Consider the following 22,480-nt stretch of genomic DNA (forward strand, 5'->3'; position numbering starts at 1 on the left):
GCTCCGCTCAGCACCATCCGGATAAACCCATTCCGGGATTGTCGGCTCTGACCGACCATCTGCAGAAGTTGATGCAATGCATCTATATTTTAGATACTCTATATTTATTCAAAGTTAACTTATGTTATTTATTTAGATACCATAGTGTGCCATCTACGTAATGTGTTCTTTCTCTCTCTCTCTTTTGTTTTTTTTAAATTTTATTTATTGAGCCAAATGGTGCCAAGTGCAGTTTACATTTATTACATTTGTACCATTTATTCTGAATGTTGGGGGAAAAAAATGCAGTATGATATTTTTTTTAAACAAACATAAACTTGGGTGTGATGCTGTTCCATACTCACGGCAAAGTGAAAATAAAAGGAGGATTATATTGATTTCTCGCTAGTTATTGTCTTTCACGGCTGCCTGTGGGTAAGAGAAAGTCGAGGGGGATGGGGATGGCCAGGAAAATGGGAAACTTGGCTTGTCTTTTGGGAGAGCAGAGACGGACAAAGGATGGCAGGAGCTTGACTTTATTTCCCGGTTTCCTGCACAAAGAGCCCCATTTCTTTCATTTTCATCTGCTGCAAAACCTGTATTTATTCAAACCAATCGTTCGAGATGTGGCCAGGGCCGGGTCGGTGGCGGCGTGGGTTTAGTCACAGAAATAATAATCTTTGCCCCTTTCTTGTAAAGGCACTTCCAGTTGGGTTGGCTCGAAGACGTGCCAATTCTGGCAAAATCACATTTAAAAAAAAATGCGGGGTTTTGATAAGGTCAGCCAGAAAAAAAGTTTCAGTTGCTCATCTGGAAGCGGTGCTGAGATTAGAAAAAGATTTTATTTTATTTTATTTTATTTTATAGGGAAAACATCTCAAAGGCAGCAGCAGGCACTGGCCAGGGGGGGGAGGTTTGTTGCTCTTCTTATTAGGATGGTTACAGTGGGTAATATTTTCTTAGGGCTGAAATAATGCAATTTGAAGGCCCAGCCAAGTTTAGGGCGGAAACAGGTTTGAAAGCTTGGAAAATGGAAGCGTTGGCCCCAAAGCTGCTACCGACCAGTCCCACCCCAGCTTCTTCTCCCCGATACTGGTTTCCAGTGGCTACCCAGGGGACAGAAGCCAGAGCCCAGGGAGAGCTGGTCGCACCTGAGCTGGTCTGGTTGTCCAGGGACCTGCTCTTTAAGCCCCATTTTAGCCCACATTAACCCCATTTAACAGATGTTGACTGCTTTAGATGTGCATTGCCTCCATTGAACATGGGCTCCCCCGACTTAATTCACGTTATCTCCACTTAACACACCTTTAACGCCTCCCTTCCCCCCACCCCCAGTTTAACACACGAGAACCCCACTGAACAGTCTACCCCCAATGAACACATATTACCCTGTCTTAAGACACATTACCCCCATTTAAGACACATTAGGGAATTTAACATGCAACGCATCGTTGTCCTGGATGGAGGGAAATGCCCTTTAAAAGCACTACCCCCACCCCAGTCTGTCTGAAAAATATAATTATTATTTTTTTCACTGAAAAATAGGCTGAAATTATCTCGTGCCCATGATGAGAGTGGGTACAAGTTCCTGCAGTCGTTTGTGAAGCCAGCGAGCTGCCCACTGCTCTGTCAGGCTTGGCACCGGCCAGTGGGGAACAACGGGGCGGGGCGGAGTGGAAAAAAAGAAGAGAAGCTAAAACGCTTTTGAACCACTAAGGTTTATAGCGGTTTTTTGGGAATGGAAAAAAAGATCTGTTTATATTCCCCCCTCATGCCACCCAGAGGCCTGACAGCCGTGGCCGGCTCGTGGCCGAGTCAAACATTCACGCTCGAAGCTCCACTTTGTAAATATTTTATGAAACATCTTTTGAGACTCATAAATCTCAGCATGTGCGCACGCATCTGCCCGCCCGCGGACGTGCGTGCACTCCGAGAACTAAGAAAAGCCACAGTGCTGCTGCCAGCCTGCCCAAAACAACAACAACATCATAAAAAAAAAATAGAAAAAAAAAAAAGGACAACCTTAAGTCCTAATGACCAAATTGGAGAGGGCTGCTTGGAAAATCTGACTCCTCCGAGAGCGTTAAAAAAAAAAAAAAGAAAAAAAACAACAGTCACAAGCAACAGCGTGAAGCTGGGACGTGCTGCTGGGCTGGGGCTGGGGTGATTTTGGGTGCAATTTCTTGGAGATGAGGTGCATGTTGCCAACTTACATAGTGTAAATGTGTGATTTTCACTTGTTTTAAAGTCCCAGCTTAAAAACCCCAGCTCTGGAATGATGCCCTGTGATCATTTGCTCATTTTTAAATGGGAAAAGTAACAGGTGGGAAATGGGCTGCTGAGAGTGCTTAGCCCCACCACTCCGTTTGAGCTTCACAAAATTACCTCCCAGTAAGAAAAATCTACGGGAAAATAAACCCAGCCTGACTTCAAACTGGAAGACACTCAATAAAATTGAAGACAAGAGCGTGCAGTTTGCAATTCTTCAAAAAACCCACCCAAACCCATATATAGTGGTGATATCTCTCCCAATACCTCTGGTATTTCTATTAGAAATATGAAGTTTGGGAATAACAATATTCGTTGCTTGAACTGCTGCTGGGGTTTTGCCACCAAGGAAGGAGGGAGCTCGGTGGAGCTGGACAGCCCTGGAGAAAACAGTCACAGTAATTTTGTATTTCCCCAAACGAGGAGCAGGTTTCCAAAGTATGGGAGGTCCCTGCCCCTCGGCTCAGGAAAATGGAAATAATTGAGTTTACAGAGTTGGTTCAGGCACCTTCACACACCCAGAAGGACAAAACTCTGAAACTCTGGAGTTTGCAAAGCTGCTGTTTTCAGGATTTTGGGATATCTGAGCCTTTTCTCTTCCCTTTCCCAAATGCAGAGCTCTGCCAAGCCGGGCTTGCTGAGGATTTGTGTTTCTTGCCTCTCCTCACTCCCCTCTGGCCCCAGTGTCTCTTCAGAGCAGAATTCAGACACTGCTCCAAAAACTCCATTTTTAACATTATTATCTCCCTGGTTTCCCATGAGGAACAGCCTCTTTCTCACCTCTTGGGGAAATACTGCTGTAAATCTTTCCCCATTCATTGCTTTTTGGACCATCTCAGCTGGGACCACCTCAGCCTCCTACCACCTTTGGGTGAAAAGATGAGAGGTTTGGGGGCAAATGGGGTGTTTTCACATCTTCTCTGGGGAGGTATCTCCAACTGGGTGTGGAGGGGGGGGACACCCATTTTGGCAAGGAGGCTGCAAACCCCAGGAAGAGCCGGATGGTGATTCCCAGAGCGGTCGTCCAGCCCTGGCCCTCCCCAAGCAGCATCCGGATGTTTCCTTCCATGAAGTCCTCCCTCATAGATTTTCCCAGGCCTAGTGTCAGCTTTCCCATACTTTAACCAAACCAGCCTGTGTCACACATGGGCATTTCTATCCCAGACCATGGCACGACCAAGCTGTTGCTTAAAGGAGGGGAAGCTTTAATACATTATTTTTATCCTTGCAACCCCACGTCCCCTCCTCAAGGACTATGGCTTGAGCCTGGGTGCAAGCTCTGAACACCCCATGGTCTTCCCACCCCCTAATGCTTCAGAAGAACTAAAATTCATACTTTGGTCACCCTCTGGAAGGCTGCAGCTCAATTTGGGGGATGAGAGTGGGGTCAACGTTCATAAATCTGTCCCCTGTATATTTATTTTACCTTTGCTGGTGCCCTTGGGGTCAGCAAGATCCTACTACTCCCTCCAAGGATCAACCAGGTCCCCAAATAACCCTTGGATCCGGAGGAGGGCTATGGCTGACCAGCCTGGCTGGCCTTGACCTGCCAAAGTAACTCCAAGCTCAAATGCAAACAGAGAGAGATGACCCCCCCTGGTGCTGCCGTTTTGCAAAAGAGTCCAAAAATTTACCGGACTTGACTCTTTAATCGATATTACATGACTCCAGGTCTCAGAAGCAAAGGATCTGGGAGGTTGGCAAGAGAAAACCAGGCATTTCTTGCAGCTGTTCTGCCACTCAGGGGCTCCCAAAAAGCTCCTGGAGAGGCTGCACCAGCAGGAGGCATCAGCAGGGATGGATAAATTATGTTTGACTTTCCCTGTACCTGGAAAAAGGGGTTTTCCACAAGGGTAAATAGCCCAGATTTGGGAGAATTGGCCCTCTCTCCATGCAAGATCTCTACTAAATGGATGCATCAAGCCCTGTGCTCCCCCAGGAGCCCCAGGCTCTTTCAAGTGCTCTCCTACCATTTAGCATCCCCCTCCATCTCTGTCCCAGCCCCTGCGGCACAGCACATGGGGCCGCCTACAGCCTGGCCACACTCTGAGGTGTGTGTCACCCACCATGGGCCATGGAAATTGTTCTGCTTTGCAGAAATGCTCCTCGTTGTGCTTCAGAGAAACCCCTCCCGGCCTGGGGCTTCGTTTTTCCGGTTTGGAAAGGCATTTCTTTCCACTCAAAAACTACCCTGAGTTTCAATCTGGCTCTTCCCCACCCCTCAGCAGGTGATTTTTATGTTTCAGGGTGAGCTCAATTGAAAATTTGCGAATTTATTTTTTGGGTTTGTGCTCACCTGAAAAACCCCCCAGCATTTGCTTTGCCTTCAGGACCCCCCCTTCCCTTCTTCCCCATGGCTGGCTCTCTTCCCAGCCCCGCACAGGAGGGGCTTTCCCCATCCAACCTCTTTCCAGCAAAAAACCGTTGGTGGTTCCTCGTTCCCAGAGCGTGTCGTCACCAAAGTGTGGCATTCCCAGAAAATGCCACGAGCGGCAGGTCTGAGGGGGTCTATCTGCACGACACGGCATCTCAGATGGGGCGGTTGGGCAGGTTTCCACTGTGCTTCATGCCCTCCTTGTCAAGGATTTGGAGAAGCTTCTTCCCCTCCCACCCCGACTTTTTGGGGGGATGCTCTAGACCAGTGGGTGGGGGGATGTTTTTCCAATGAAAGGTTCTCAGTGAAGATTTCATCTGGGACTTTGTTCTGTTGCACTCTGATGTTGCTGCAGTGTAACTCACCGCTCAATCTGCTCTGATAACACGCTGTTGATAATATTTACTTGTTGCTGGTGCGTTCATCAGGGAGAATTTCGGAGATCCCAGGGTGCATTTCCTTCCAGAGGACCATGGGCTGTCTTGCGCCCAACTCCAGGGTCAGGGACTACAAAGAAACAGGTCTTGAGGGAGATGGATGAAAGCTCCTGCTCACGAGCCTTTGCTTTCCCAGCGTTAGCCTCCAGGTCACTCAAAGAACTGAGAACCAAGTTGGAAATTAATTGCCTGTTTATTAAGATGTTTATTTAATGCACAGCACAGGGTGATCTCAATTGACACCATCACCAGCAGGACCAAAACTGGGCTCCCTGCCCATCCTTGGCCACTTGTTCTGCACCCGGCAAATGCTACCTTGTCCATTTGGGAACCCAGCTGGCCCAGGGAGCTGCCAATCTATAGTCACCCACTGCTGCCAGGGGCATCTAGACCCCCTGGAGACAACATACCTGCCCCGACGCACCCTGCATTGCTTCCCTACCCCCCAGGAACTGCCCTTCCCTGCAGTGCGTCTCTTCAAAATAGGCTGAAGAAAAATAATTCAGGTGAACCAAGTGTGTTCCTGGGGCTTTGCACTGTGATTTCTTTCTGGGAAGGCTTTTTATGCATGCAGCATGGGTCATCTCTAGCAGCTCCTTGCCATTGTTTTTCCAAAAACACCCTTTCTGAGCAGCTGGACCTTGTGCCCCCATGGACGATGCTTCATCACTGCTCCATTTAATCAAGCACTCTGTTTTGTAGTGGGTTTAGCTGGCAATGGCAGCAAAAGGCAGGTCTGGAGGCCAATGCTCAAAGCTGAAATCTTCCCAATGGAAGTCTCAAGGTAGAAGGATTTAGCCCAAGGACGGGCGTCACCTTCCAAATGTAGCAGCAGCAGTGGAACAAGTGACTCCCTCCCAATTTCCCAGTGCCCCCCATTGATGGGAACAGACAGTTCACAGCCCTCAACTGCAGAATATTATTTATCCCTTACCCACAGCTGTATCAGCTCTATCAGTTAAGTGTTAAAGTCTTAAATTTCTCCAGCTGCCTTGAACTGAACTGGCTCTAAAGATGGGAAGAGCACCAGGGTTGGTTGATGAGTTCCCAGGAGCTAAAGGAGGAGAGAGGTGCCTGCAGGTGAGGCAGAGGCAGAAGCACAGACAATTATTTGGCAATAAAAATTGATACCTCACAAATTTATTGCTCTTTTTGAAGCAGGTGGCAAGTGCATGGCTAAGGAAGATGTGGCATGTTGGTCTCCCTGAATTTCTGAAGGGGTTCGCTAAGGGCCAGCAAGTTCTTCAAGGAACTAAGCAGCCTCAGGAAGGTCCCACCTACACAGGTTCTGTGAGGACAGGAAAAAGGTGGGAGGGAGGGATTCAGATTCCAGAAGGAAGAATTTATCCTTAGGCTTGTGCTGATCAATGTATTCAACCAATCTGCAAAGCAGGGAGAAAAAAGCCAAGTGGCAAAAGTTGCTTATGAAAATCAGGGACTCACATGCTGATGGTCCTTCTACAGAACAACTGCGGGAGGAAATGCAGAGGGAATTCTTTGGAAATGTTTGCTGAATGCTGCTGATGGAGGAAACAACTGCATCTCTGTGTGTGCTGCTGGACTTGGAGCTGATTTTCCTCATGGAAACCTCCTCGGGTGAGGACAGACCTTTGAAGTGTTCAGCTCACGGATTGCAGCCATCAGGAAAACAAGCAGGGGCAGGGGGCCAGGGAGGGGCCATGTCCATGCAATGGGGCTCCCCAGCCTGAAAAGGAAACAATTTCCGGTGGTACGACCTGAGTGGCAGCAGGAAGCTCAATAAAGGCCAGTTATTCACTGTTTTTTAAAGAGGTGGCCTAGAGGCATCAGCCGATACCAGAAGCTGCAATGCTCAAGGCACAGAGGAGGAGGCAGCTCATCATGGGCTGGTCCTGAGCGTCTCCTTGCCACGGGCTGCTGCAGACTCTACAGCTTTCAGGGGCACCCTCAGCGCCCCACACCTTACCTGCACCAGCCTGCTGCTGCCAGACCCTTCCTCAAGACCACGCTGCTAGCCAACCTGCACAAAAAACAGCCCTGTAAATAAATTAAGTTGTTTTCAGCCTGTTTGGGCTCCTGATGCAACACCCCCAGGGTGGTCAGGGAGAGCCTGGGCAGGACTGGGGCAGTGGGGCTCGCAGAGAGGAACATGGCCAGTTCCTTGTGGTGTGGAGGCCCCTTCAAGTCATAGCTTTGCACGGTACAAAGTCCTTGAAGCAGGTTTGTGACAGATCTGGCTGTTCTACCTTCCCCCTTTGGCCACTGGCTTCAACCCTCCGGCTCGTGGAGCTAATCCAGAATTGTCTGCATAGACTGAAGGTGAACTCTGAAGACCAAGGTGCAGGCAGCATAACAAGTTTTTCAGGTAACGAATACATCAGCAAAAAACCCCAATGTACTACCCTATCTGACTGTCCATTCTCCAGCAAGACAAAGACGTAAAAACACCTAATTGCTTCCTTGTCCTTGCTCGCTTCAAAGCTCCTCTTGTTCCTCTGTTTCCATCAAGCTCAATCACCCCGTGAAATTGCAACCCGCCAGCAAGGACAATGAGGTGGCTGGGTGGCAGCGAGCTGAGCAAACAGTGGTTACACGAACCACTCAGACAGATCGGGCACCACCTGGTACCTGGCCACCGTGGTCTGCAAGAAGTGACAAGCTCTGCAGAGGTGTAGGCCCCAGCCCACCCCCGACACTGGTTTCAACCACTTGCGCCACTGGAAGTAGCGCTGGTACCTCTCAGCATCCTCGCTCAGCTCCCACAGGAACCGTGCCAGGTCCCCAGCGCTGGCGAAGTCGTCGACGTGGATGAAGGAGTCAGGGGGCAAGAAGCGCTCGTAGTTTTCTCGAGGAGGTCCCAGAACGACAGGGACGGTGCCAGAGGACAAGGCGTTCCTCCAGAGCTTCTCAGTGATGTAGTCCTCATGTCGCGAGTTCTCGAAAGCCAGGTAGAAGTTGTACTGGGACACAGTGGGAAGGAGCTTGTCCCAGGGCAGGGGCAAGTGATATCGCCCATAGACGTCCACAGTGATGTGTTTCTTCAGCTCCTGGTAGTACTTGACCCGGTGGGAGCCTGCTCTCCAATTGCTAACTACCCAGGCCACCAGCTTGGTCTTGGGTGGAATGCTGAGGGGCTGGGGCTGGCCAAGGAGCTGTAGCTCCCCATACGGGGTGAAGATGTCTGAGTCTCTCCGGTAAGACATGGTCAGGTTGAAGAGGTTGTCCATGGCATCTAAGTTTGGAGAGTGACTTGGGGATTCCAGGTTGAACCAGATCCAGCGCTGGGAAGGGACTCTGGGGAGCTGGGCCAGCCTCTCCGTGTCCTTACACACATCCCTGTGGTGCATAATCACAACATCGGCCTTCTGGGACCAACTGTGGTTGACAGTGAAGTGACAGTCCGGGGTCCTGTAGAGCTTTGAGCAGTTGATGAAGTTAAAGTGGTGCCCAAAGGGCCACTTCCACAGCAAGATGGTCAGCCTGCGTTCATTCTTGGGTGGGCCACTGGTGTTCCCAGCATGGGCTCTTTGTGGAGAGGGACTGGGACCGTGACGCTCTGGCCCAGAAATCTTGAACTGATGAAAAGACACAAAGAACCAGGAGCTGAAGATGAAGCTGAAGAGCAGGAAGGCGAAGAGTTTCTTACAGGAGGTCTTCTTCCCTTCCACAAGCTCCATGAATGGATCTGCAAATACCACAGAGAGGACACCGAGTGATGGGGGCACAGTGGGGGGGTGGCTCTGGGTGACAGGGGCTCAGGGGACAGCACGAAGACCTGACAGACACCTACCTCCAGCTGCCTCTTTGCAGAAGGAAAGGTCTCTGGAGTGCTGAACAGCCCCCCACCCACCGGGTGCCACCACCCCTCCGCAGGCCCCAGGCCTCCCTCCATCACCACTTGCTGCCTTTTCTCCTCAGCCCCATTTCCCAGAAGAGCTGCTGGCTGCCCATGGATGGTGGCTTCCTCAGGACACAAGAGTAGTGGCCTGCTCTGTCACATGGAAGCCTGTCACCTCGGGGACGGGAGAAGGGGCAGAAGTGCCACAGCCACCCCTTCTGGTTCACCCAGAAGCACAGCAGACCCAGACAGCCTCCCCTCTACTGATGCAGGGCTGCCATCTTGTTTTGGCTGCCATTTTATGGCAGGGTGCCACCATGGCGCAGCAGGGAGCTGCCCGCTTTCTGAGACAGGGGCCTGCCCTGTGACTGGCTGGCAGCCATTTCTGTGACACCGTCATACCCACGTGGCCCCGGGCAGCCCTGGGGCTGGCTGACAGGACTCGCCACTGATCATCCCCCAAGGGACACCACAAAAGGACCACCATGTCCTCCCCCATGGCAGACCCCACCTTGTGAGAGGTGAGAGGGCTGTTCCCCCACACGGTCTCAGACAGCCCTGTGATCGGCTGCCTGCCTCCTTTGGAACGGGAAATGCTCGTATAAAAATATATATACATTGATCTACTATATATATATATGTAAAATGTGTATTTTGTACTTCTATACAATATATAGAAGTATACATAAAGGAGTGTACAAACGTAATTTTTTTTATTTCAATATATATTCTATTTAGATATACATCAATATAGATATATATTATTCTATATATGTATAGGTGTGTATGTATTTTATAGATATTGACATATATTTATATACTTTATATATATATTTATAAAGCTATAGAGACTAAAAACATATAGCCATGAAAACACTGGTGAGGAGGCTCAAAGATTTAGGTGCGGAAAAGATCATCCTGATGGAGAAGGCAGGTGTAACTCAGCAATTCAATATGGGTTTTGCAGCACTGAGCTGGCCAGTCAGATGGTGTAGCGGTGGACCTGGCAATGCCAGGTTAATGGTTGGGCTTGGTGATCTTTAAAGATCTTTTCCAACCTAAACAAGTCTATGATTCTATATAAGATGGCCAGGCTGAGGTCCACCACTTTACCATGTCTAGGGTGGGCAGCAGCTTTTGGAGGACAGAGGGGTACCCAAAGGGTGGGGGGCACAGAGAAGTCAGCACATGCCCCAGGGCTGCAGACCCCTCCATGGAGGCCACCAAGTGTCCCCCACCACAAATCCCGTCACATGCAATGACAAGCCCCCCCAGCCCCATTTCCCAGAAGAGCTGCTGGCTGCCCATGGATGGTGGCTTCCTCAGGACACAAGAGTAGTGGCCTGCTCTGTCACATGGAAGCCTGTCACCTCGGGGACGGGAGAAGGGGCAGAAGTGCCACAGCCACCCCTTCTGGTTCACCCAGAAGCACAGCAGACCCAGACAGCCTCCCCTCTACTGATGCAGGGCTGCCATCTTGTTTTGGCTGCCATTTTAGGGCAGGGTGCCACCATGGCGCAGCAGGGAGCTGCCCGCTTTCTGAGACAGGGGCCTGCCCTGTGACTGGCTGGCAGCCATTTCTGTGACACCGTCATACCCACGTGGCCCCGGGCAGCCCTGGGGCTGGCTGACAGGACTCGCCACTGATCATCCCCCAAGGGACACCACAAAAGGACCACCATGTCCTCCCCCATGGCAGACCCCACCTTGTGAGAGGTGAGAGGGCTGTTCCCCCACACGGTCTCAGACAGCCCTGTGATCGGCTGCCTGCCTCCTTTGGAACGGGAAATGCTCGTATAAAAATATATATACATTGATCTACTATATATATATATGTAAAATGTGTATTTTGTACTTCTATACAATATATAGAAGTATACATAAAGGAGTGTACAAACGTAATTTTTTTTATTTCAATATATATTCTATTTAGATATACATCAATATAGATATATATTATTCTATATATGTATAGGTGTGTATGTATTTTATAGATATTGACATATATTTATATACTTTATATATATATTTATAAAGCTATAGAGACTAAAAACATATAGCCATGAAAACACTGGTGAGGAGGCTCAAAGATTTAGGTGCGGAAAAGATCATCCTGATGGAGAAGGCAGGTGTAACTCAGCAATTCAATATGGGTTTTGCAGCACTGAGCTGGCCAGTCAGATGGTGTAGCGGTGGACCTGGCAATGCCAGGTTAATGGTTGGGCTTGGTGATCTTTAAAGATCTTTTCCAACCTAAACAAGTCTATGATTCTATATAAGATGGCCAGGCTGAGGTCCACCACTTTACCATGTCTAGGGTGGGCAGCAGCTTTTGGAGGACAGAGGGGTACCCAAAGGGTGGGGGGCACAGAGAAGTCAGCACATGCCCCAGGGCTGCAGACCCCTCCATGGAGGCCACCAAGTGTCCCCCACCACAAATCCCGTCACATGCAATGACAAGCCCCCCACTCGAGGGCAGATTTGGGGCTTCACATGGAACTGCAAGACAGAGGCCACACTGCCTGAGAATGTGGGAGACCAGAACAAAATGCCAACTTCAGAAGAACATGGGTATGGGAAAAATAAGAAGACCCCCAAAAGATGACATGGACCAGAAGAACAGGGCAATGGGCCCATGGACACAAGCTGGATTTTGAGGTCAGTGTCATGCTGAGAAGGGTGGGTGAAGGAGCTGCTGTCCCTTTGGCTGTGGAGGACGTGACCTGTAAACCCTCCTGGTGTGCAGGCTGGTGCCATATGTGTTTCCTTGTCTTTTGGTTGATGACCTCATTGAGCATTTCAAAACAGCTTATCTGCAGTAATTAATGTCCTTGTGTGTGTGTGTTTTGTTTCAGTATCCTGTGAACAGTAGCCACAGCCTTCTCAGCACAGCCAGCTCCCATATCACCACTCCCTGACTTCCAACTGTCTCTCTCATAAACCAACCACCACAGGTTTCATCACTGGCATCCTGCTGGCTACTCCTCTGTACCAGGTAATAGTCATGGACTTTCAAGGTTTGCGACACCCCCCGTTGCTTTTACTGATCCACTCCAAGAGCATGGACCTGCTGCTAGTGTCCTGTTGTTTTAACAGGACAGTTGTGTTTGATTGCTGCCAACATTCACCTAAGAACATGGAAACCCACATAATACCAGCCTGCTCTCCACTGTAGTCATACAGGGAGCTGTAAGATCCCCCACAGCAACAGGATCTCCAGCAGAGCTGGTGGGTGCAGCACCCATCACTTATCTTGTCTATCAGTGGTACCTGTATTGATGACAGACACAAAACAGAGGGAAGCAATGGCTTCTGCAATCAGAGGTGAAACCAGATGATCACAGACCCCCTCCCTCCTGTACCCAGTGCCTCTCTCACAGCCCAAGTCAGGTTTCTCCTCCCATAGTTATCGGAAAAAGAAAGGACTGTTGCAACTCACCCCAAGGCTCAGTCCTGACGAGACAACGCACCATGAAGGTGAGCACCGAAGTGAGTGACACAACCAGGAAAAGAGGATAAGAAAGGAGAGCAGAGACGCAGGGAGGGATCAGCGGCGTGTTTCTCTGTGTCTTCAGCTGCGTGTGGCAGTTGCTACCACCAGACATATGTCACCCAGTAATAAAAGCTGTAATAAAGCCAGGACAGATTCTTCTTTGACAAATTAAGTAACGGTCAAATAAAGCAGCCCAGAGATTTATTGTGGTTAAAGCATACCTTACCACTGAAAGCACCTCCGCACGTGCACGTTTGCTTCCTTTCCCAGTCTCAGTCCACAAGATTTGCTTGTGATGTGGTTTCTTCTCCACCTTGTGTCGCAGGAGGACAGCTCTCTTTGGGAAGGATGGGAAAAGCTGGCACAGAGCGGAGGTGTAGGCATCAGGTCTGCAAGTCTAATGGGCTTCATGGCACGGCTGCCTCCACTCCCAGTCACCTTCCCAGCATCTCCAGCTAAAGCCCATCTTGGGACTGGTGACTTCAGCAATCACCATGAGCTTCAGAGCAGATGAGTGCTTGAACAAGACTGTCTGGGGGATCTCTTTGTGTCCAGGACCACAGATCACGCTTTGGAATGTCTCCAGCCCAGGTGAATAGGCTTCGCACATCACGGTCTGTGGACATGATGAGGTTGTTTGTTTGCTATGGCCGGAGCGAACTGATCTTGCAACAAGCTTGGCTGCACTTGGCTGGGATATAAAAAGGCCATTATGTATTATTATCAGGCTTAATTATATTCATCTGTAAACATGGATTGTTGGTCTGGAATTAAGCTCACAGAAAGAGCTTTAATGCAGGTTTGGAGTGTTTTGGGTGGGCAAGGGGATTGTAAGTGGGCCATACAGGGTGGAAGAGTTTGCATTTGTGGTCCAATTTACATTTCCTTCTATCAGCATGTGTGTGTTTCCCGGGACAGAGCTGGAAGTCACTTGAAGTGCATGCAGGTGTCTCCTGCAGACTTGGGAGCACTCCAGCACAGGTGAGAGCAAAAAATACACAGTGGCATGATGGATGAGGGCCATAACTCACAGTTTGCACACCCCAGGGTGACCCAGGCAGCCTGAGGTCTCACAGCTCCTCACCTGGACCAAGAAGGTACCAGCCCTTCAATTCCTCTGCCTAAAAATTCCACACTCGAGAAACTGTGACATCTTTCCCTTTCCCCATGGCACAGGCTACACCTGTACTAATAAGGGCTGAATTTAATTCAGCTAGAGGCTGAAATTTGGGATGGCCCATGGCCCAACTTTAGCATGATCCAGCTAGCTCCATGCCAAATGTGACCCAGGTGCAATCTGGGAGTTCCCTGGGGCAAGCAATCATTCCCTACAGGTAGTTTGCACTCCTTGGTGGCAAAGGGGTTTCTCCAACATGAAGATGGCCCAGCCAGGCTGGTTGCCCTCAGAAGAACAGACTCATCCTGCGAGAGTAGATGCAGTTATGAAGTTCGGACACCAGTCAGCTCTCCTGCTGAGGGCCTGTGAGCTCTGCAGGCAGCAGCACAAATGAAGACCATGCCCAGATGCAATTCTACTCCAGGGTGTGGAGGAGAAAGAAGAATTGAGTTTCACAGCACCATGGGAAGCCCTGAGTTGAAGGATCCTGTAGCACCAGATAAGAGGCTTCACACAGGTGGGAAATTCAAGACTTTTGTACGCCTGAAAACTAGGACCATAGGGAACTCAGAGGAGCTCAGAGGGTGTAATTACTGTAAATTAAACAAATGAGCAAGTGTGGGGAAGCCATGGAAAACAGTCACAAAGCTGTGGATTGAGTATTGTTCTGAGTGGCACATGTGGTACACAGTGACAGATTGCTTCGTCCCAAAGGTGATGTGAGATTGTAGCACAGACAGGACAAAGAGGCTGTTCAGGTAATAGGCTTGGCGGGACCAGATGCAGTTGACATGAAGACTTATTGTTGTATGATGAATAGCCTCAGTAATACCTACATCTGAAGACAAATAAAGCTGTGTTTTGGAGAAGCTTCCTGGTTACTGACCAGCAAGGGATGGTGGAGCTTTGGATGCTGAGCTCTCACCCAGGTGAGCACAGGAAAATGCAAGGGCTGAACGTCCCTTTGCTAATGGGGCAAACATTGCTCTCCCAGTGATGTCAGTGGGTGAGCAGCTAAGACCAGTCGCCTTCAAAGGGGTCACCAAACGCCGTTAGTCCACAGTGGATAAACCACAAGGGATTTGCACACACACTGGATTTGTCTATATTACAAAACAAACGGGCCAGAGACTAGTTCTTGTCCCTGAGGCCAAGTGGCTCAGCTTGACTCCCATCCCCACTGCTTCTCAGTCGACTGCAGTCACAGCCAGGCTTTTTGCTGGCCACGGTCCCTGCCCTGGGCTATCTTTGGACCATGTCTAGGTGCTGCTTGAAGGGCGCTCTTTGGCATGGGCTGAAATCCTGCCAAGGTGTGTGCAGTACAGTTGATAACGGGACAGTGTTTAGACCTGTGCCCTCACTCCATTTAGTTTCCTGTTGCATATATAACGTGAGGAAAAGCCATAGCCCAGGTCTACAGCTCAGGGGTGGGTTCTTGGAAGCATTTCTCTAACTAGACACCTTATCCTGAGAAAAGAGAGAGACTCCAAGAGGACAGAGCACAAACCTCACAGCCCCATCAGCAATGTATAGCTGCCAGTATCAAGGCATTTAGGTTTGCATTAAAATTAACTGGAAAAAGGTCTCTATGTATCTCCAATTCCTTTCAAAAGCTTCTACAGAGTCTACAAGGGAACAAGACTACATTTCCCTGCTCCAGTCACTTTGAGCAGGGGGAGGAATGCAGAATTCCTTTGTGAAGACTCACCAGGGAGCTCTGCCCGGGGCACTCACAGCTGCGGTCTCCAACTGATTCCTGCTCATCTCTTGGAGAACATTTTGTTGAGGCTTTCCAGGAACAAAGATGTTTTGGGAGATGATCGTCAATAGACAAATACCAGCATGGATACTGTGCTAATCCTAAACATGCAGCTTAGTTGGGTAGGATAGGTAGGTGTTGTCCAAACGCGATCTTTGTTGATGCTCCCCTTCATCACCCTCAGCCTTTTTGCCTGCACAGACATAAAAAAAGCATCATCAGACACTCTCAAGCTGCCAGATTTCTTTTGTGGGCTTCCAATATAAGGGAGAAGGATCAGGGAGATGGAACATGGGAGATGGGAGGGATCCAACGCCCAAATGTACAACAGGTCCTAAGATGCTGAGCATGTTGTTCGTGCCTCCTTGTATAACCACGTGCCCTGGTTGGCCTCCAGCAATGGATTTCTCATCTTCTAGGCTTGATGCACCTGATGGCAACAGCAGAGAAGAAAGATGCAGCCACCAAGAACAAATTTAGCAACGTCTGGTCCAGAGCAGGGAGAGTGGGATGGGAGTGCAGGGTTGGCACTCAGCACTGAGCAACCCCAAACCCCGCATCCCCATAGCCATCTGAGTCCCTGGTGGGCCAAGCCTCATCACCAATGTCTCTCTCAAGACCACCCCATGATTTTGCTCTGTCTATGTTATATCACTAGCCCTGTGCTGGGACCACAGCTCCTACTAGGGGCAACACCACCCTTTGGCATGAGTCCGACTCCTTGGGGGACCTCAGGCCAGGCAGGCCCACTGGTGCTCCCTACGGGCTCCAGCCACCAGCAGAGTGGCAGGGAGCGGTGCAGAAGGGTTCTGAACTGTTTGTATTCCCAAGAATGTGCTATTTCCTTCCAGAGGAGAAAATAAACACCACAAAACCAACTTGTGTTGCACCCAGACCTGAACCACGCCAGAGGGATGCCAGCACTAATGGCCCCACTTGCCCAGGCCACGTTCACACACAGCAGTGAAAGGCTGCAGCCTTCTTCTGGAGAGGAAATAAGTTATTTTTTTCCCCATCATCTCTAGGAATTAGAGATTCTATGTGTCTTCAGCATGCCCAAGTGCATCTGTAAATTCAGCAAAAAACCCTGTTCCCTGTGACAATTTATGCTCCCCTCCCCAACTCAGCAGCAGCCCAACACGTGGTGTGCTGCTCCCATCCCAGCTGCCTCCATCCTGCCCATCCCTTGAAATCATCAAGCATCTTTCCCAGGTCAAGAGCCAAGATCCTACATTTCTCAGCATTTAGTAACCAGCATGTGATGGCGTCAGGGTAGGATTTCAGCCACTGCAAATAGTAACACCTCTGAAATCCATCTTGGTACAAACAAACGAAACAGACAGACCCAGATACTTAAGTAGAACAAAAGCTACATGGGAACATAGAAACTTCCCTGGTGGGTGAGGAGGAGGCTGGTTTTTAAAATTGATTATTCCTAGCGCACATGCAATCTGAGTGCTGCCAAGCGGCAGCTTTCTTCTTTAAAAACACACAAACCCATCCCATGCCAGGCCTGGAGAGAGGAGAGGAAAGAGGGAACAACCATACTCTTGGCTCTGGGAATTTGCTTTTCTCAGCCTTGCAGAACTAGGTGGTGAGGACAATTTTCACCATCCCTTGAGGACTTTTTCAGGCTGTGCCTGGATCTCCCAGATGGCTTTTGAACTAAGGGAAAATTGCTGTGAGATTTGTTAGTGCTCATGGTGTTCCAACAGTGGCTTCAGCCCCACTCTACACTCTTCAGCCCCAGTCTACAACCAACACCTACAAAGTGCCCAGGATCTATATGCTGGGTCCCACCATGAATCTGCTGACTGGAGCTCAGCCAACAGCTTCCAATTAGTTTCATTATGTCTACACTTCTGTTCCCATTCCCACCCCAACCTAGACTCTTATAAGTACATCCTATAAGGATATGGGCTGGAAAAAAGGGTACTATGAAGTTATATCCACAGCTGCACCGCAGCCCGGGAGCAGGGGGCTCTCTTTGTTGAAGATGTTATGAATAAAATATCAGTGAATTTGGAATCCCACCATTTCATTCTTCAGTTTGGTTCTGGTTTGCTTTTTGCCACCTCTCCTACAGAAACGTGGTCTGTGACAGTGCTGCATTTGTTGTTTTGCCTGTCCAGCATCCACACTCCTGCTGGTCCCCTGTGTCCCATGTGCCTGCCTTCCCACCACCTCTCCTCTCGTGTGAAAAGTCCTGCAGGAGTCTCACCACTGCTATATCTTCACTTTCATCTTCACCTCTTCTCTGCTGTTTGTTTTTTTTTTTTACATCCAACACAGAGGCTTTCCAAGACGGTTTCCACTGGGGAAAACAACATTTGACCACCTCTGTGTTCAAAGCTACGCTCAACATCTGGGGAAGGCTCAGGGGAGCTCACAATACAAGGGATATTTCATAGGCTTATACTTTTTAAGACCAGGAAAGAACACTCCATCCTCCAGCTGGGCCTGGAAGGACAGCATCCACACCGGGACCAGCTGGCTAAAACACACCATCCCAGGAAGCATCAAGGTGGATTTGGAAGCTTTTTGGCTGGCTTTAAAATTCAGCAGGTGAGGATCCGAGCTCTGGTTTTTTCCCCTTTCTGAAATCATTCCGCACCCACTGCTCTCATCCCTCAACGTTAAGAATGTGCTATAACCCAGCCACGAGTGTGGATCGCAGAGCAGAGCATGTCAAGACATTTCAGAGGCAGCTCCGACGCTACCTATAGCCCTGCCATCGCCCCAAGCCCCCACTTCAAAACAGAAGGTAGATAAGATATTGCCTGCTAATGGCTTTCCATATAAATATTAGGACCTTCCCTCTCAACCAGTTTACTCTGTGCACTGACCCCCTCACTGGGGTCACGGGGAGTGGGAAACTGTGGGAGGTCCCCAAGTTTTATAAATGAGAGGGTTTCCCTGCAGAGACACGTACCATGAGGCACCCGGGAGCCCAAGACACTGATTAATGGTACCAAGAAGGCCTGTTGTAGGGGAGCAGCGTCTGAGCAGCACTGTGGAGGGATTACCAAGAGATTTAGCAGTTCAGGTGGATTAAGGGTGATTTGTCAGTTGTCTGCTGTGGGTCTCCACAAAAGAATAAAAAATTTTAAAAATGGCGAAGGGCTGAAAATAATTTAGCATGAGAGCAGGAGAGAAAAAAAATGGTCATTCCCTTTGGGTTTGATGAAGTTGAGGTTTGAATGTTGGTCCAGGTACCTAATACGGACTGATGGGTGGATGGATGGTTGGTCTGGGTGAGGTAGAGGTTACCTCCAGCAGCAATGTGCCATCTCCTCTGCTGCAGCATGTGCAGCTCAGTTATAGTCACTGTGTGGGCAGGACCCTGGTGTCTTGGGGCATGCGAAGACAAGTTGGAGCTCCCCACATGAGAGAAAATGACTCAAAACAGAGAAGAGGAAGATTGGGTCTTACCAGACACTGGTCACACCCTTGCAAAGCATCCTTTGGAAAGGCTGAGCTGCACCCTCGAGACAGGCTGCCTGCAGCTGATTCCAGGTCTCCAGCTGCACACTTTGGTTGCCAGAAGAAGGCAAATTTGGGTAGTGACCCCCCATATGTGCAGCATTTAATTTTTTCCAAGAGAATTAAGGGGAGGGTCAGGAAGGGGAAAATGTAATAGACAAGTGGCTGTAAATGTAACTGGTGAAATTGTAACGAAGACCATACTAGAAACACATCTCTGGCTTCAGAGGAAATCTAGATAAACAAATAAAGGTGCAGCAGTAGGACCACAGGTCTCAGATTGCAACACAGGACACACCGCTCTATAATTTGATTCTTGCAGGGGGGCACAATCTGGAGTTCCCCGAGCGTGCTTGACTCAAGTGACTCCTTGAGCTTTTCCTAAGGATGAGGCAGACGTGGAAGAGTCAAGAAGGCAGTGAGCCGCCCTCCCCTGGCTAATGAAAACCAGCACCCAGCCAGGATTTGTCAGGAAAGCACAAACCAACCCCTGATGGAACGGGAGGGACTCAGGGAATGGGGCTGGGAGAGTGCACTCCCACACCGTGGCAGCTCCCAGCTGCCATCATCTGCAGCCTTGATTAAAACACCATTTCTCTACAGGGTTGACAAGTCCATGATGAGCACCATGGGGCCCAGCTTCTAAAATCCTGCTCAAAACCAGCTGCAGTATCCACCAGGAGATGCCCTGGGAAGGCTTTGGTAGAGCCAAGGATCAGCCAAGGCGCCCATCCCACTTCCTGAGATCTCATTTGGGGCCAGCCAGGGGGCTCTTTTTCATTTATTTTAAAAAGATTCATTTGGGGCTGCAGCGAATTGGGCTGTTTTGTTGTTTATTTTTGCATTGTACTAGGCTGCCCTCAAGTTTCTAAATGGAAGTCACTTCCAACTCCAAAATGGAAAATGTTCCTCTTGCCAATGGGAAAAATGCAAACATTTCCATTGTGGCCACACAGGTTTTTTTTGTCCCTGCCCCACTAAAACCTTTCTGTGTTGAGAAATCCCTCTGCAATGACCCTTGGCTTGAAAAAAAGGGTTCAAACCTTCAAAAAAAGGGTTCAAACCAGCCTTTCCAAAAACAGCTTCCCAAAGCCAAAGCTCCAGGTGCCTGCTCCCAAGATAACCACGTCTTTGCAGAGCCTGAGGTGGTGCCCATCTCAGGCTTGTATCAGGAATAGGACAAAACTCAAGGAAAACACAAGAGCTAACAAGTAACACATTTTGTTAGTATTTGGCCACCGTTGATTGAGAAGGATGGACGGCCAAGAGGAAATCTGAAGCTATTTTCACCAGTAAAAAATACACAGTGGCCACCTCACTTTTCTGCTTACAGGTTGACCAAACCACTCTGATTTTCAATGCGCTGACTGCCACCGTTGATCTGAACCAAGCTTCCTAGCCCAAGCGGGGCCCCGTATGCAAGCCCCTCCCTGAGGACCATGCTCGGAGCTGGTGGCCACATGGAAGGAGGTTCAGCTGGTTCCCATCCCCGTCCTCCAGCAGCTGCCCCCAATGAGCTCCAGATGTGGGACTGGGTGTGGAGGGGCGCAAGGCGCTGGGCTGGAGGAGGAAGGCGGAGGGAGCTGAGGCTACTGCTTTTATCTCTTTTGCTTTGTTTATGAAAAGAGAATTAGCGCGTGGTTGCCAACAATTTATTCTGGCAAGGGTGCTCCTCCAGAAATACTTTTACTGCCATCACAGTGAGCACCCATGGCTCGCCTTCCATTGGCTTTCTCACCACCAGCCAGGTCTGCGGAGACCTGAGATGGAAGAGTGGACACTAATTGATGGGAAAGCTGCTGCTTGAGCCCATCCCAACCTCTCACACCATGGGTGGGTGGCCGAGCGGCCAGGAGAAGCTGCGAGGAGAGCAAAGCCCACTCTGCTCAACCATCTTCCCAGAGGTTTCTCCTCCCCGGGCACAGAGGATCCAGCTGGCTTTGTCTTTGGGGTACCTCAAAAGCTGCAGCATTTGAAAGGATGAGGGGAAATGGCTTTAAACTGAAAGAGAGGAGATTGAGATGAGATCTGTGGAAGAACTTCTTTGCTGTGAGGGTGGTGAGAGCCTGGCCCAGGTTGCCCAGAGAAGCTGTGGCTGCCCCATCCCTGGATCTAGAGCAAAACCTCACCCTCTGAGTGCTTCAAACGATACAAGTAGTGCCCTTGGGTGAGGAGCTCACCTGTGCTGCTGTGCCGCTCATGGACGTGTTTCTGGAGAGCTCTTCTGGATCTGGGGCAGGGTGGGAGTCCAAAAACTGGAAGAAGCTGAAGCCCCATTTCCCAGCAAGATGGGGTCGGTGTTTTTTTCCTCCCAGCACTGCGTAGGCCTGCTGATAGATAATTGGATTAGGAGCGAGCCAGCATCTGCTCAAGGTTATTTATTGCTTTTAAGAGGCGAGCTTTATTTGGAATTATTTTTGTCTTATCTTATTTTTGGTGCCTGCATTGGGTCTGAGTTATGGAAATGTCCTGGACACACCAGCATCCCCTCTGTGTGGTGTCAAACGTTTGCCAGGCAAAGGCAGCCCTGTGTGAGCCCCGGGGAGGCTCTGGCAGCCAGCTCTGTCGCTGAGGCAACCATCCTCCCGCCTTCTCGCACCGGTCCACTGAGCTGTTTGCCAGCATTACCGCTTGTCACCCTCCCCAGGGAAGGTGACATGGGGCAATGAGCCCCATGGGGAATGCTAGCTCCCACTGCGCCTCCCTTCGTGTGCCACCAAAGATTTTCAGGAGGAATTCCTCTTGCTCCATGCACCTACTGGTGTTTCAGATGTGTTTGGTGTTCTCCAAAGCTTCTGCCACTGCTTTACAGGCTCTTTGAAAGCCGGTTTTGTACAAAATAATAAAAAAAAAAATCATAGCTGGATTGGGGACAGATGGCCGGAGCTGTCAGGCAGGGCAGAGGGCTGTGCACACCCTGGTATACCCCAGCTCCTGCTCTCACGTCGTCTGCAGAGAAGCCTCCCCGTCTCATCTCAGACGCTCTCCCACAGCTCGTGTTTGGCTGGTGACCTGGCTTCGATGGGGTGACCCACAGCTTTGGTTTTACTGTGCTTTTGTTTTCCAGGGGGAAGCTCATGAGGTTCTTGACCTGTTAAAAAAAAAAAAAAAAAAAAAAAAAAAAAAAAAAATAAAGATGTGCCTTGGCTGGTGACCTGGCTTCGATGGGGTGACCCACAGCTTTGGTTTTACTGTGCTTTTGTTTTCCAGGGGGAAGCTCATGAGGTTCTTGACCTGTTAAAAAAAAAAAAAAAAAAAAAAGAAATAGAGAAAATTAAAGTGTCACCTTCCTGCCAGCTCCTTAGTTACAGTTTCAGCTACATCTGCACGTCTGGGTCTGAGCTGCCACCCATGGGTGCTCTCTCCAGGGCAGGTGGTTGTTCCAAACAAAAGCTGGGTGAGGCCAGGTTTGCCCCTGCATTCACACGGCCACAGTGGCAGCAAAGACTGAACTCTGAGCCAGGGAGGTCTCCAGTGTCCCCTGTGATGCTCTGACATGGTCCCTGCAGCTGAGGACTCAGCCCAGGTCTGCCTCCAGCAGCCCCAGCACAACCAGTCCCTGCTTTCACAGGCAGCATGGGCCACTTGGATGTTTATCCCTCCTCGTTGCCCTGCCATTTCTGGAGAAACAAGCTCTCCTGGCAGCCAGGGGACACAGGGAGAGGAGAGTCCAGGCTGGATCCAGGCACTGGACTCTTCGACTGGCAGCAGAAACATATGCATGTAATTTCCCAGTGCACAGAAACACCCTTT

At 49.7% G+C, this 22,480-nt stretch overlaps 1 protein-coding gene across 4 annotated transcripts; it reads right to left on the reverse strand.

Annotated features, from left to right (window-relative positions):
- Positions 1 to 5,084: 5,084 nt before the first annotated feature.
- On the reverse strand, positions 5,085 to 21,811 carry LOC106900265 (galactoside 3(4)-L-fucosyltransferase-like). 4 transcript variants are annotated; one of them, XM_014962271.1, is made up of 6 exons: positions 21,672 to 21,811; positions 20,908 to 21,054; positions 15,194 to 15,437; positions 12,590 to 13,059; positions 12,315 to 12,500; positions 5,085 to 8,722 (listed from the first exon to the last, which is right to left on the reverse strand). In XM_014962271.1, the coding sequence occupies exons 5-6, from the start codon at positions 12,478 to 12,480 to the stop codon at positions 7,626 to 7,628; spliced, it is 1,263 nt and encodes a 420-aa protein (XP_014817757.1). In that variant the 5' UTR covers positions 12,481 to 12,500; positions 12,590 to 13,059; positions 15,194 to 15,437; positions 20,908 to 21,054; positions 21,672 to 21,811; the 3' UTR covers positions 5,085 to 7,625. The 4 variants fall into 4 exon arrangements, with proteins under 4 accessions (XP_014817757.1, XP_014817756.1, XP_014817760.1 ...); XM_014962270.1 differs by having other exon boundaries at positions 21,654 to 21,811; XM_014962274.1 differs by having other exon boundaries at positions 12,590 to 12,984; positions 20,908 to 21,811.
- Between the last annotated feature and the right edge of the window lie 669 nt (positions 21,812 to 22,480).

The sequence above is a fragment of the Calidris pugnax genome, unplaced genomic scaffold, assembly GCF_001431845.1.
Source record: "Calidris pugnax isolate Ruff unplaced genomic scaffold, ASM143184v1 scaffold757, whole genome shotgun sequence".
Lineage (NCBI taxonomy): Eukaryota > Metazoa > Chordata > Aves > Charadriiformes > Scolopacidae > Calidris > Calidris pugnax.

Coding starts and splice junctions, on each gene's coding strand:
- LOC106900265 (XM_014962271.1), bottom strand. CDS start 12,480: ATGTCTGGTGGTAGCAACTGCCACACGCAGCTGAAGACACAGAGAAAC. Junction 8,723..12,314: donor CGTCAGGACTGAGCCTTGGG/GTGAGTTGCAAC, acceptor TGGTATTTGCAG/ATCCATTCATGGAGCTTGTG.